The sequence below is a fragment of the Physeter macrocephalus genome, chromosome 2 (assembly GCF_002837175.3).
Source record: "Physeter macrocephalus isolate SW-GA chromosome 2, ASM283717v5, whole genome shotgun sequence".
NCBI lineage: Eukaryota > Metazoa > Chordata > Mammalia > Artiodactyla > Physeteridae > Physeter > Physeter macrocephalus.
The window spans coordinates 135,602,234-135,615,025 of NC_041215.1; the positions used below are offsets into that span (position 1 = coordinate 135,602,234).

The 12,792-nt window shown below is 60.7% G+C and overlaps 1 protein-coding gene across 1 annotated transcript in view; it reads left to right on the forward strand.

Annotated features, from left to right (window-relative positions):
* Positions 1-12,792, forward strand: part of MLPH (melanophilin) — a 52,212-nt gene that overhangs the window by 24,340 nt on the left and 15,080 nt on the right. The window contains exons 6-11 of the mRNA XM_028497178.1: positions 5,114-5,563; positions 5,801-5,956; positions 7,378-7,470; positions 8,354-8,431; positions 10,012-10,069; positions 10,548-10,648. Coding sequence (XP_028352979.1) covers positions 5,114-5,563; positions 5,801-5,956; positions 7,378-7,470; positions 8,354-8,431; positions 10,012-10,069; positions 10,548-10,648 — 936 coding nt within the window. The remainder of the gene's footprint in view (positions 1-5,113; positions 5,564-5,800; positions 5,957-7,377; positions 7,471-8,353; positions 8,432-10,011; positions 10,070-10,547; positions 10,649-12,792) is intronic.

Below are 12,792 nucleotides of genomic sequence, written 5' to 3' on the forward strand. Positions count from 1 at the left end.
CTGCATTCTTAAATTGTAAATCTGTGTTTTGCTGCAGACGAGTTGAAAACACCAGAAGTTCATTCCAAGTTGCCGTCCGTGTGTCCAGATAGCATGTAATTTACCTGGACGGAGCTCACGGGACAGAGCGGCTCCTGCTTTTGGCCGAAGGGTGGGGCACGGGCAGCTTTGGGCTCCTGAGCAGCTGAGAGGGGGGGGGGGGGGGGGGGGGGGGGGGCGGGGGTGTGTGCAGGGGGCCAACGGCTCTTGATCCCAGGTGGAAAACCAGGATGTGTCCAGGCTGTCCTGGCGGCATGCGGACAGGATCTTGCGCAGAGAAAGCCACCAGCCTGCAGCTCACCTCCCGTCCCGGGGGCTGTGGTCTCTCCATGGCTCTGTGCTGCCCCCAGCTTCTGCCCCTCCTCCGTCAGGACGAGAACTTTCTGAGTTCTCATCATGGGATGCTTTTCTTTCTCTTTCGCTCTGGAGGTCATATTTCACTTTGCTGGTGCCGGACCCTGGTTGGGTCGGCTCTTATTCTCCTGCCACGGGTTCACGCTCCCCGGGGACACACGACTATCTGCTGAGCACCCCCGCCCCCCAGGTATTGATCGCTGCCTCTCAGATGCCATGGGTGTGTCCACAGCTGGTCTCAGTTACCAGCAGCCACTGGAGGCGAGGGCTGGGGCCACTCCCGCCGAAACCCTCGTGTTGAAGTTTCTCAGCTTGTGTTCTTCTCTGGGCAGATTTGCCCACTCAAAGCCCTCGGTGCTGTGAAGATCAAACTAATTACCTGCGGAACAATGCAAAAGCATCTTACCAGTGCCTGCTGGAGCCTTCTCCCTCTTTTAAAACAAGGTGGACCACAGATGAGATAATGGCAGGCGAGATGCATCTGCTGGGCTTGGAAGAAAACAGTAGAATTGATTTTCTCATTTCCCGGCCTGAGAGTTAATAGACTCCGGTGACTCAAGAGCTGGTGTCTCAAGGGACGAGCCAGTCGTACTTTTAGGTCATTACCTGGCAGGCCTCCTGGCCCACAGCGACCCGGGGCTCTTGACTTTGAGTTTGAGCAGCCTGGCGTAATCAGCTCACACCTTCCTGTGCGGCTCAGGCTCAGCAGTGACAGTGGCTGCGCCCCGGCAACGACGCTGAACATGTCACCTGTCCTGCTGTATTCGTCCCCCCGACGCCCCCCGCCCCCGCTTCTGGTACCGCTCCCAGCTTTTGCCTGGCCTTCCAGGAGCCTGGTTGTCAGAAAATGGGCCTCACAGTTACCTTCCCAGGGCACGTGACGAATGGGGGCCTGACCTCTCCTTCCACTACTTGGGCCTTTGGTGCTCCCGAGGTGGTAGGTGCCAGCGTCCTGCGGGCCGGAGTGGCTCTGTCCTCCAGCCACGGAATCCCTCCCTCTGCTACAGACCTCTGAGCGGAACAGGTACATGTCAGCCGGGGACCGCCTGCTGAGCCGCTGGAGCCCCTTTGTTAAGGGAGGTTGAGGCATCAGCACGGGCTTTGCAAGGAAGACTGCCAACTGGGAGCCCATGTGTGGGGCTCAGAGAGCTGGGCAGGTTTCCACCGCACAGCTGGAGGGGCGCGGGCGTCTGCCCCGTCCAGGCCCCTGCCGTCCGCCGTGCTTGGAGCCTGGGCATCTGTGGGCCCAGCCAAAGGTGCAGGAGAACTCAGAGGGGCACAGGTGTGCAGCCTTTGGTGCGGACGTAACGAGAGAGGGGCCGGGAAGTCAGAGCAGCGAAGACCCGGGACCTCGCTTGGTCCTGCAGTATCCGGGGGTCCAGGCCGTCGGAGCGGGCAGGGCTCTCCTGCCCGGAGCCTGGGCATCTGTGGGCCCAGCCAAAGGTGCAGGAGAACTCAGAGGGGCACAGGTGTGCAGCCTTTGGTGCGGACGTAACGAGAGAGGGGCCGGGAAGTCAGAGCAGCGAAGACCCGGGACCTCGCTTGGTCCTGCAGTATCCGGGGGTCCAGGCCGTCGCCCACCCTGTGTGTGAGGGTGTACCCAGCGCACTGGGGCCACCTTCTGGGGAGGGGCTGGAGCGGAACCCTTGGTCTACTGTGAGTGCGTGTGCACACGTGCGTCTGAGAGACAGACAGACAGCGGGTAGCTGTGGGCGTAGGGGCGGCGGCGCTCAGGCCCAGGCCCTGCCCCGAGTCTGCCTGAGCCACGGCCCCGGTCCGGCCCCCGGCCCCCTCCCTGCAGCGCCCGCGGGCTCTGGAGATCAGCTCCGGCGGCAGCCGGGCTGGACCCCGGGAGCCACGCACCCCCAGGGCCACAGCCGCCTTCACCCACGGAGGTGCCCTCCTCTGACACCCTCTGCGGGCCGGCAGGGAGCACACTCCGAAGCAGCGCCCCCGCGCAGGTCTGGGAGAGGCCCTCTGCCCCAGGATGCTTTCAGGACAGGCCCTCTCACCTGAGTCTGTGGCAGGCCCGGTGGCCCGCAGGACCCCAGGGCTCACCCCCGCCACCCAGCCCCCGGGCTGCCTCCACCCCGTCCTGGAGGCTGACCCAGATCCCCCTCTGGGCCTCCCTCTCCCCCACCGGCATCGCCAGGGCGACCCGTGCCCCTCTTTGCCAGGGACCGAAGGGTTCCCAGGACATAGGGCTTTCGGATTCGAACTTAGATGCCTTGGTCACCCCAGCTGTATCCTGTCGTGCTGGCCAGCTGCCTCACGTGTATATGTGTTTGTATGCATGCCTGTGTGTTGGACATGCATGCGTGTGTGCGTGTGTCTGTATGTGTGGGTTTTTTATTTACCACGTAGAAACAACCCCCCCTTCTGACAGCAGTTTGTAAATCTCCACCCCACACCCTCATCAGTTCCTGCCTGGCGTGGCGCCAGGTCCCCATTTCTCAAGGGGATTCTGAAGTTTCTCAGCCTCATTTACTCTGAGAGAAAGATTTATTCCCATCGGACCCAATAGAATCTACCCTCCGAGCATCACGGGGGTTCTCTTCGCCGCTGTGGCCTCTGAGGAGATCTGATTTTTGAGCGTCCACAGGAAACTGGGAGCCTGGAGAGAAGCACCCCAGGAAACGCGCCGCTCGCCCGTCGGCTCACCCCAGCCCTCGGCACTCTGCGAGGCTGCTCGGTTCCATTCACAGAGAAAATCAAGCGATGGCCCGCGCTGCCCTCTGCTTGCCAGGAGCACCCGGGCCGAGGGGGCCGGAAGGCGGCCCGACGGGCTCTGTGGGGGGAGTAACGTCGTGGCGCGACGCCCCCCTCCCATCAGCAGCGTCAGCGGGTGACTCGCTCCCCAAAGGAAGGGACGGGGAGGGGGATCTCGGAGTCCGGGAAGGCGGTGCTGGGGGGGCCCGCACCTCACACTCTGACGTCTGCTTTGTGGGCCGAAGGAGAGGCAGCCAGTGAGTGAATGAGCGACCGACCTCCCTGCTCACGTCCACACCGCCCCGATCCCCAGGGAGCCCTCTGCCTGGCAAACTGAGAACAGGCTGGGGAAACGGGAGGCCAGTTAAGAGGCTGGTGGATTGTCCAGGCAGGACAAGGTGGCGGGTGAACCGGGCAGGGCAGCAGAGGTGATGGGGGTGCACCCTGGGTACCTGTGGAAGGCAGAGCCAGCGGGGATGGATTCAGGACGAGGGAAAGACGGGGGTCAGATGACACCAGGGTTTGGGGCCTGAGCAAGCTCTACAGGATGGACCTGCCCTGAACTTTTTTTTTGGGGGGGGGTGTGCGTTGGATCTTCGTTGCTGGGCACGGGCTTTCTCTAGTTGCGGCGAGCGGGGGCTCCTCTTCGTTGCAGTGCGAGGGCTTCTCGTCGCGGTGGCCTCTCTCGTTGTGGAGCACGGACTCTAGGCGCACGGGCTTCAGAAGCTGTGGCGCACAGGCTCAGTAGTTGTGGCTCGCGGGCTCTAGAGCGCAGGCTCAGTAGTTGTGGTGCACGGGCTTAGTTGCTCCGCGGCAGTAGTTGTGGCTCGCGGGCTCTAGAGCGCAGGCTCAGTAGTTGTGGCGCACGGGCTTAGTTGCTCCGCGGCACGTGGGATCTTCCCGGACCAGGGATCAAACCCGTGTCCCCTGCATTGGCAGGTGGATTCTTAACCACCTTGCTACCAGGGAAGTCCCTGCCCTTAACTTTTAAATCTCATTACCCACTCTCAAGTTATTTTGGCCGTAAAGGGCAGTTGGGATAATTTGGCCATTTTTCTGGTTTTTTCACATGACTCTGGTCACTTCTTAAAACCGACACACTAAATCCCTTCACATAAAGCTCGTGTCCACAGGCAGACGAAACAAATAGCTGCTCAGTGAACCGCTGGCCAGAGTGCAGGAACGGGTATAGCAGCCGGAGCTTACTGCAGTCCAGGCCCTGGTCTGATGCTTACCGAGTGAGGCCGGTCAAAGGAGGGGCTCTGAGCATCCTTTCCCCACCTGTAGAATTAGGGTAAGAGCTGAAATCAGTGAGGGACTCCCACCCCCTTGTAGAGACTTAGAAAATTATGACCAAAAAATACAACCCTGAAAAAATAGTTTCAAGAAAGAGAGGCCTAGCTAAACTCTGGAGAAGAGATTTCCAGAAATGAGCACTGTTTAGCTCTGAGTTTCTCACCAGCCGAGGCAGGTAAATAGCTATTCTGGGTTGTATGAATCTCATCCAAGTTCACCCTGGGTGACAAACTTCCCTGGTTCTAGATTCAAGAAGGGGTGAGTGGTAAAAGGGGTGCTGCTGTGTCGTAGAAAACATCACTGTGAGGTTCACACAACTTTGCAGTTTTCCAAGAGTCACAAATACACTGTAGACACTCCTCAGTCGGCTCCGGACCAGTGTCTAGGAGTATGATTCCTTTGCAAAGCCGACAGGAGGCTCGTGGGAGAGACCGTGGACGCAGAGCCTGCTACACGGAGACATACCATGGACGGTGGGCATGAATGCCGCTGCGTTTATGCGAGTTCAGGACCCACCCCCGAGCCCCCGGGTGATGCTGAGGCCACACGGCCGTCGTGTACTTCAGTCTTATCACGGGGGGACCGAGAAAAACCCCAGAGGACAGACTTGTCCGCACCCCGTAGCCTCAACTGGCAGATGCAGAGGGTCCGGGTTGAGGTCTTGGTTTGGCGCCATAAGGACACGTGAGCCCTAGGAGATGGCCTGGGGACCCAGTTTGGGAACACAGAGGAGTTCAGACCTGGTGCGTCTCAGATGGCCTGGGTGCTGTTAGGATCTCCAGGGACGCCCCACCCTTCAGAGCCTGGTTCTGGAGGACAGGCAGCACGGGCCCCTGGGCCCAGCTCGTGCGGGGAGTACGTGGGACCGCAGCTCCAGCCAGGCCCCGGGGGTGCTGGGGCCAGGGTGCTTTCTGGAGCCCTGCTCCTGTGCTCAGTGCTTCCGGGTGACCGTCCGGTGAGATCAGCCACTCGTCCGTTTCAGCGTCCGGTCGGCAGGAGGCCCGCAGGCGCCGACATGGAAGAGGCGGCCCTAAGGAGAAGACTGGAGGACTTGATCGGCCGCGCCGGCGACCAGCGGGCCTCATCCGAGGAGGAGGGCAGAGACGGAGGGGCGGAGCAGGACAGGGGCACCCCCACCGAGGACCGCCCCGGGGCCGCCCGGGAGGTGAGGCTGCCGGAGCCACCCCGGCAGAGCGCGCTCGGAGGCGGGGCCGCGGATCAACGGTCTGTGCCTAAGGCAGCCGGCCGGCCCCAGCTGCACACGGCGGCCCGCCGCGGGCCGCCCGGCTGGCCGGGCAGCTCCTGGCGCAGCGAATGGAGCGCCTCGGGGACGGGACGTGTGTTGGGGAGAGCCCTGCGGTCTCCCCTGCTGGCGCTCAAGCGCGGCGCCTCCCTCTCCTAGGTGTGCACGGCTGCAGGCCCAACGCCCAGCCGGGAGAAGGGGCCCCGGGGCGCCCAGGGCCCCCTGCAGCCCAGCAGGACCGCAGACGAGGAGCTGTCGCAGCTGGAGGACAGAGTGGCCGCCACGGCCTCTGAGGTGCAGCGGACAGAGAGCGAGGTAGGCCCGGCGGCCCCGGGAGCAGGTGGCTCCCCCAGTTAGATAGTGGGGGCCCTGGAGGCCTGGCAGGGGTGGTCCAGCCCCCCGAAGGGCTCACGCACAGGAGCCCACGTTGTCGGCTCCAGGCCAGGCTCTTGGGGCTTTCCGTGGGAACGACCCTCCACGCCACCCCCTGCGCCCCACCCCTGCCCTTTTCCCTTTCAGGTTGGCAAGAGACAGGCGGCGTTTTCAGCCACGGAAGGAAGATGCTGACACCTACCCCTCCCTGCCCCATGAGGAGGGCTTCTCCGGAAGCAGGCTTAGATTTTAAGACCGCCCCGGGGCTCAGGACCAGACTCTGTAAACCTGGGTCCCGGGCTTGAGGCAGGGTAGGAGGTGTGCTAGTGGTGTGCAAAGGTCAAAGCACAGGGCCAGGGTCTCCCAGAGACAGTCAAGGTGATTGGGCTCCGCCCTGCCCTCCCCCTGGTGAGCCCAGAGGAGAGGAGGCCTGCCCGTCCGAGTGCGGGGGACCCAGCACCCGCTGTCCATTCATTCCAGCTTCTGTTCCTTCAGCAAGTGCCCTTCCGTCCCCGAGGAAGAAGGGGCGCGTCCGCAGGCCGAGCACCTTAGGGGGGCCCGAACTTTGCGTTCGTTTATTCCTTCTTGTGGAGCAAACAGTTCTCAGTCGGGATCCCAAGTAGGGCAGGCATTGTGTAGACAGAAAAGATGCAGCTGTGCGCGCCTCAGACCAAGCCCCTGCGTTCGTGGAGCTTATGTTTTTAGTGGGAGGAGACAGCGAACGAGTCGAGAAGACTGAGGAGTGGAGCTTATGTTTTTAGTGGGAGGAGACAGCGAACGAGTCGAGGAGACTGAGGAGAGAGGGTGGCCCCGGGGAGCCCTCGGATGGGGCTGCCTCGAAGGGTGGTCAGGAAGCGAGAGTACAAGAAGGCAACCCGGGCGAAGGCCCCGAGGCGGTGTCGAACTTGGCGTGTTCAGGGATCACCAGTGGAGCCCTGCGCTGGAGCCCAGGGAGTGAGAAGGGAGCGCCTGAGAGGAGGGCAGATTCCAGAGAGCCCCGAGGACCATGAGAAGGGTTTGGGGCCGTGGGAGGGATCTGGACGGACCTGGAGGGGCCCGGTTCCTGTTCCCAGAAGCTTCTGCCTTCAGCTCTCCCCCGGTCACTACCCCTCCCTCCAACCCTCATGGATGAGCCCCCAGAAAATGTGTGGAGCCCCTCCCCCGCCTGGGGGTGACCCTCCCGACAGCCGTGGAAGACGGATGAGAATGGGGCGCCCAGGAAGTGGCCCTGGGCGGGTCACCCGTCTTCGGGGAAAAGCACGATGAAATCGGTGAATCGCAGGCGGCAGCTCCTCCTGTCCTGTGATGTTGAGAAAGGACATCCAAGTGACATCTGTCTGTCTGTCTGTCTGTGATTCCCCCAGGTTTCAGATATCGAGTCCAGGATTGCAGCCTTGCAGGCTGCAGGGCTCACTGTGAGGACCTCGGCAAAGCCCCGGAGGAAATCCAACCTCCCGGTGAGTGGAGGGGCCGCAGGGCCCCGGGGGTCGTGCCCGGAGCCCTGGCCAGGAGCACAGGGCAGCCCGGGGCCTGGCAGCGAGGGCCCCCGGGGCAGCGGCCTCCCTCCTCCTTAATCTGCCAGCCTCGCCTTCCTGATATCGGTGACCTGGGCTGTGCTGGGATTCCTTTTCGTTTGCTAGTGTCGTTTCTAACGGAAAAGAGTGCTATGTGGGGGGACCCTCAGTTCCTGCATGGGAACTGGAAACACAGCCACGTGGTCCACACACACACACACACACACACACACACATACACACACACACACACACTTTAAAGTCCAAAGGAAGCAAGCTAAACAACACCTCGTGTTGGCGGGCTTAATAAAAGCGCCGTTTCAAGGTGGGTGTGACAGAGTAGCAGGATGGGGCCCTGCCCACGACAGAGACCTGAGACCAACATCCTTCTCCCCGATTCAAGTCGGGAATCTCCAGACAAATCAGTGTGAGGAAATCTGGCAGACGGGTGATAAATGCTCTCGGAGGAGTCCCGGGTGCGGCTGCCGGGATGTCCGATCACATCTGAATTTCAGATTCACAGCAAGTCATCTTCTAGTATTAGTGTACCCCGTGCAATATCTGGGACAGACTTATACTAAAAACATTTAATCATCGTTCATCTGAAGTTCCAAGCCAGCTGGGCGTTCTGTACTTTAATTTGCTAAACCCAGCGGCCCTGGGCGCAGAGCCCTGGAGCGGTGTGTGCTCTGCGGGTGTTGATGTGCCGTCCCGGCCTTCCAGACCGGGTACTAAAGAGAACCCCACCCCTGTGTCCTGCTCGCCCGCCCTGTGGCAGGAGGTCAGACGAGCAGTCATAAGCGCAGGCTCCTTCCTTGTTCTCCAGATATTTCTTCCCCAGCGTGTTGGGAAGTTTGGCCAGAGTCCTGAGGATCCGAATGCAGACCCTTCGGATGAGGTCAGGGTATGTGGTACTCCATCCAAGCTCCAGAGGCTGGAAGCGGGTATACGGCCCGACTTTTCCAGAAGCGTGACAAGTCCGGGGGTGGTGGAGCTGAAACACGGGGACTTTAAGAACCTGGCAAGTCTCACGGGCTGGTCTCCCCACAGGGTGTTTGTCGGGGGAAAATCCAGGAAGGCCCAGCAGGGGAGTGGGAGGGTGGCACGGAGGGGAAGGGGGCGGGCCGACGCCAGGCAGGGTAGCGGCTGAGAGGAACACAGGGCGCTGGAGACAGGGCACATCCCAGGGGCCAGGTGCTGGGCGTGTACTGCCCCCCACGCCCCCCTGTGCTGGGTGACAAACATTCACAGGCACAGCAGAGGCTCCAGGGCCTGCGGACGGGCCTCCCCCGGGAGCCGCGGGCCCTGGCCGTGGGAGCGGAGCACGGGAGCCGGTGTGCACGCAGCGGCGCAAGGATGGATGTGGGGTGTGGGTAGCACACGCCACAGCCTGCCGATCGGGAAGACGGTGACACCGTTAAGGGCTGCGGGGCCCGGGGGAGGGGCGGCCCGGGTTTCGGGGCTGTGACCGGGCTGCAGGTGGCGGTGCCAGTCCCAGGGCCCCACAGAGCGGGGCGTCTGCTCCAGGTCCTGCCTGCTGCCTGATACGCCCCCTCGTGAGCTATAACGAGCATCTGGTCTTTTGCGCTTCTCGTGGCAACAGCAGTGGGTAGCTCTTCATGGTTAAAAACGGTATTTTTTTCCCGTCCTTCCATTGGATGTTCAAAAACCCTGGCGAGCAGGTGTGGATATGGCCCCTGTTGCCCCGAAGAGGAGCCTGAGGGTCGGGGAGGTAGACCTACTGGACTGAGACCGCACAGACCGGCGACAGGCGGTCTCAGGCAGGCCTCCCGGCCCCACCCCGACCCTCTTCTCGGGGCCGTGGTCTTCCCTGACCTGTCCCGGGAAGCCCAGCCTGAAGGCGTCTGCAGCCAGCCTCCCGGTACAGCCCGCAAAGCCAGCCAGGCTGAATCCCGGGGGGCCAGGCATTAGCAGGACTTCCGGGGAGTCCGGCCGTTCTGCTCCCGCTTCCCCCCCGGGGAGGCAAAACAGCGAATGAATTAGCCCAGAGCAGAGAGGGGAGCGGCAGGAAAGGGGGGGGGGCGCCCGGCCGCCATGGGGCGCCGAGAATGCGTTAGGTACAGTTAATCCTCCAATATCCTGTAAGGGGGCTGCTGGCCCGTTTTCCAGATGAGGAGACAGTTCAGAGACAATATGTAAATCGGCCTTGTCACGTGGTAAGGGGTAGCGATAGGATTTGAACCTGTCTGGGGGGCTGAAATGTGGGCTTTTTTCACCGTACCCACCCAAAGCTGCAGTTCTCCGAAAGCTAAGCGGCTCTTTTATATTCCAGCATTTGTTGCTTAATTTATTGACAGCGTGCCTTTTACTATGGTTAAAAGTTCACATATTGCCCAGGGACAGAAGAGAGTTGCCCCGATTAATCCGAATCTGCGGGAATGATGAGAAATCCAAACCTAGCTCCCGGTGTCCCTAACAATTACAACAAGGTGCTGACGCCCAGAGACGGCTTCTTTCTTCCAGGTGGAGGCTGCACCCTATCTTGTGAGGAGAAAGCTCAGGAATTACCCCAGAAGTCAAGGTAAGAGTCACCTGCTTCCCTCGTCCCCCAGGCCTGGGAGGTGAGCTCAGGGGCGTGAAAATGGCCAGTCCGGGCCCCGTATTTCTACGTAACCCGAGGGACCCGGCGTGTCATGCCACTGATGCCCGAAGGACACTCCAGTGCCCTCTGGTCACCCTCGGGGACCGTGGCAGTGACGTGGTGTCTGGATACCTGGAATTTGCTGCCTGAAGCACAGAAGGGTGTTGATGGTGGTGGCAGCGGTGGTTTCCTTGTCCTGCGATGTAAATCGTCCTAATAATGGTGCACAGCTCCCCACCTTCTAGAGCACAGGACGTAACTAGCCGGCCTTGATGTCTTGGTGGTGACGAGGACATGAGCTTCGTCCTGGACGGCGCATTTGTTTTTATGCTCCTTTTAAAATTTCTTAGGAAGCAAAGACACTTGTTTGGGGTAAGTTTGTGATTAATAAGCAACCCCCCTCCTGTTTTCCTCCAAGACAAAGATGATGACTCCTTCGATCGGAAATCCGTGTCCCGTGGATCCCTGACACAGAGAAACCCCAATGGCAGGAAGGGAACCGCCAACCACAGCTTTGCGGTAAGTTTTCTCTTTTCACTGAGGCGGCTTTAAAATTCTGTCAGATTGACATGTTGACATTAAGCTTTCAAAGCAAAGAATTGGGGTACACTAACAGGAACAGGAAAATCAGCGAAGGATCTAAAGGAAAATCGAAAACATTTCTTAAAGGTACACAGTGTACCAGAGATGGGGTCGCCTGGCCCTGGGGGGCTCTGGGCTTGGGGACGGGGACAGCGCATGAGGCAGTGAGGACTCCCCGCACGGCCCCACCTGCCCACCCAGCGCTGTAAAGGTCATTCAGCTGAACCACCTGTGCAGGTGCCGGGGTCAAGGCTGTCCCCCGACTTCCGTGCGAGAGGGCTCTCTGCAGAAAGAGCTGATGTTCCCCGGGCTTTGGGAGGAACCTCAAGCTGGGTCACGGCCTCGATGCCTACAGAAGTGCACCTTGCAGACCCTTCTCTGGCACCACGGTCCTTGGCGTTTCCAGCCGCACGAGAGCCTGGTGAAAGCACCAGCTTCTCCGACGGGCGTGTCAGCTGCCTGGAGCGCCCACGGCACTTCACAGACACGGTGCTGCAACGGCGAGAGACAGCTGACCTCTAGGGACCCCCGAGTCAACGCCCACGCCCCAGGGGTGGGCCTGAGGTCTCAGTGCCAACATCAGGGTCCAAACACCCCCAACCCCACAGCTGTCCACACTCACGTGTCACCCGCTGGCTGCGACCACCCGGCAGTCATTCCGACTTCATACCGGTTGCGAGCCTGAGCCGACGGCTTCGCTGTCCAGGAAGACGGAGCGACCGCTCTTTTCTTTCCGCAAACTCCAGTTTTAAACGGGATTTCAAAGTATCTCACAGTACTCATTGCTGATGATCGCATGTGAGCCTCGTGTCGGCAGACGGGGAGGTGGGGCACACGTGTCCGATACAGCCAGCGTCAGGCCGCCCCAGACGACAGGGAAGGACGGACGGCAGAGGCTCCCTGCCAGGCCCCACCTGAGCCCGGAAGAGGCCGCCTGGACCGTGGCCAGAGTGTGGCCATCCCCAGGGGCTGATGGCGGCGATAAGAAATGGCCAGCGGGGGCTTGAAAGTCGACATGCTTTCAAATTAGAACGCACCTTCCGTGTTTCAGAGCTTTAGACTGTCACGTGCTTTCCGTCTTTACAGCCCGTTTGATGAGGGCCGGTGTCATTGACCCATAGCTGGGGAAACAGGCAGAGAGAGATTGAGTAAAAACAACCCGGCAGGGGGTTGACTGATGCCTTCTGACCAGCAAGCCCATGTGTGCAGCTGCGTGCTCTCCCGTGAGTGTGTGTCTGCGTGCGTGACCGCGTGTGCTTTTATGTACACACAGTCCTATAACTCAGTGCGTGTCTACCTGTGTGCACACCTGCGTGTTTCTGTGTCCCTCTGCGCTCGCCCGGGGATTTCTGTGCCCGTGCCTGCAGGAGCGTGCCTGTGCTCTCGCCCGTGTATCCGTGTGCGTACCCACCTGTGCACGCTGACGTGTCCATGTGTGTTCACAGAAGCCCGTGATGACCCACCAGCCCTTAAGGGAGAGGTTCGTCTGAACAGGACAGAGCCACGGAGTGGGGCCGGTCCTTCTTTCCCTCCACCTCGGCCCTCGCGTCCCTGCACCTGCCCCGCGTTTCCCAGTGCCCGCAGTCCAGTGGAGGAACGAGAAGGAACCCCATCCGTGAGCTGGCGGCGGTTCTCAGACCGTCAGCTCTTCACCCACGTTCCTCGATGACCTCCAAGGCCGCCCCTGCCCACCTGCTCTGATCCGTGAGAAACATCTAAGCTGATAGGTCTTTCCTTTAGGGCAATGTGGCTTCAGCTTTTTGAAGGACGCGAAGAAGCTCTTGTGCAGTGATCTTTTACCCCCTTCACTGCTGGCTTTCTTACGCTGCTTTCACGACCAGAATGGAAAAGGGGTGCCTCAGTGAGAGGACCAGCCATCTGTAGACTCCTGACTGTGTCTGTCGGAGCCAGGGCGGGCGTGTGGGTGCTACTGGACGTCAGGACAAGTCGCGGAGCTCACGGCCATCTGAATAAGAGGGAGGGATAGACCCCCGCGTCTCCTCACACAAACACACCTAGTCTGCAGGTTCCCAGCCTGTGCTTCCCAGGCTGGGAGAAAGGACACCGTGGTCGAGGCCAGA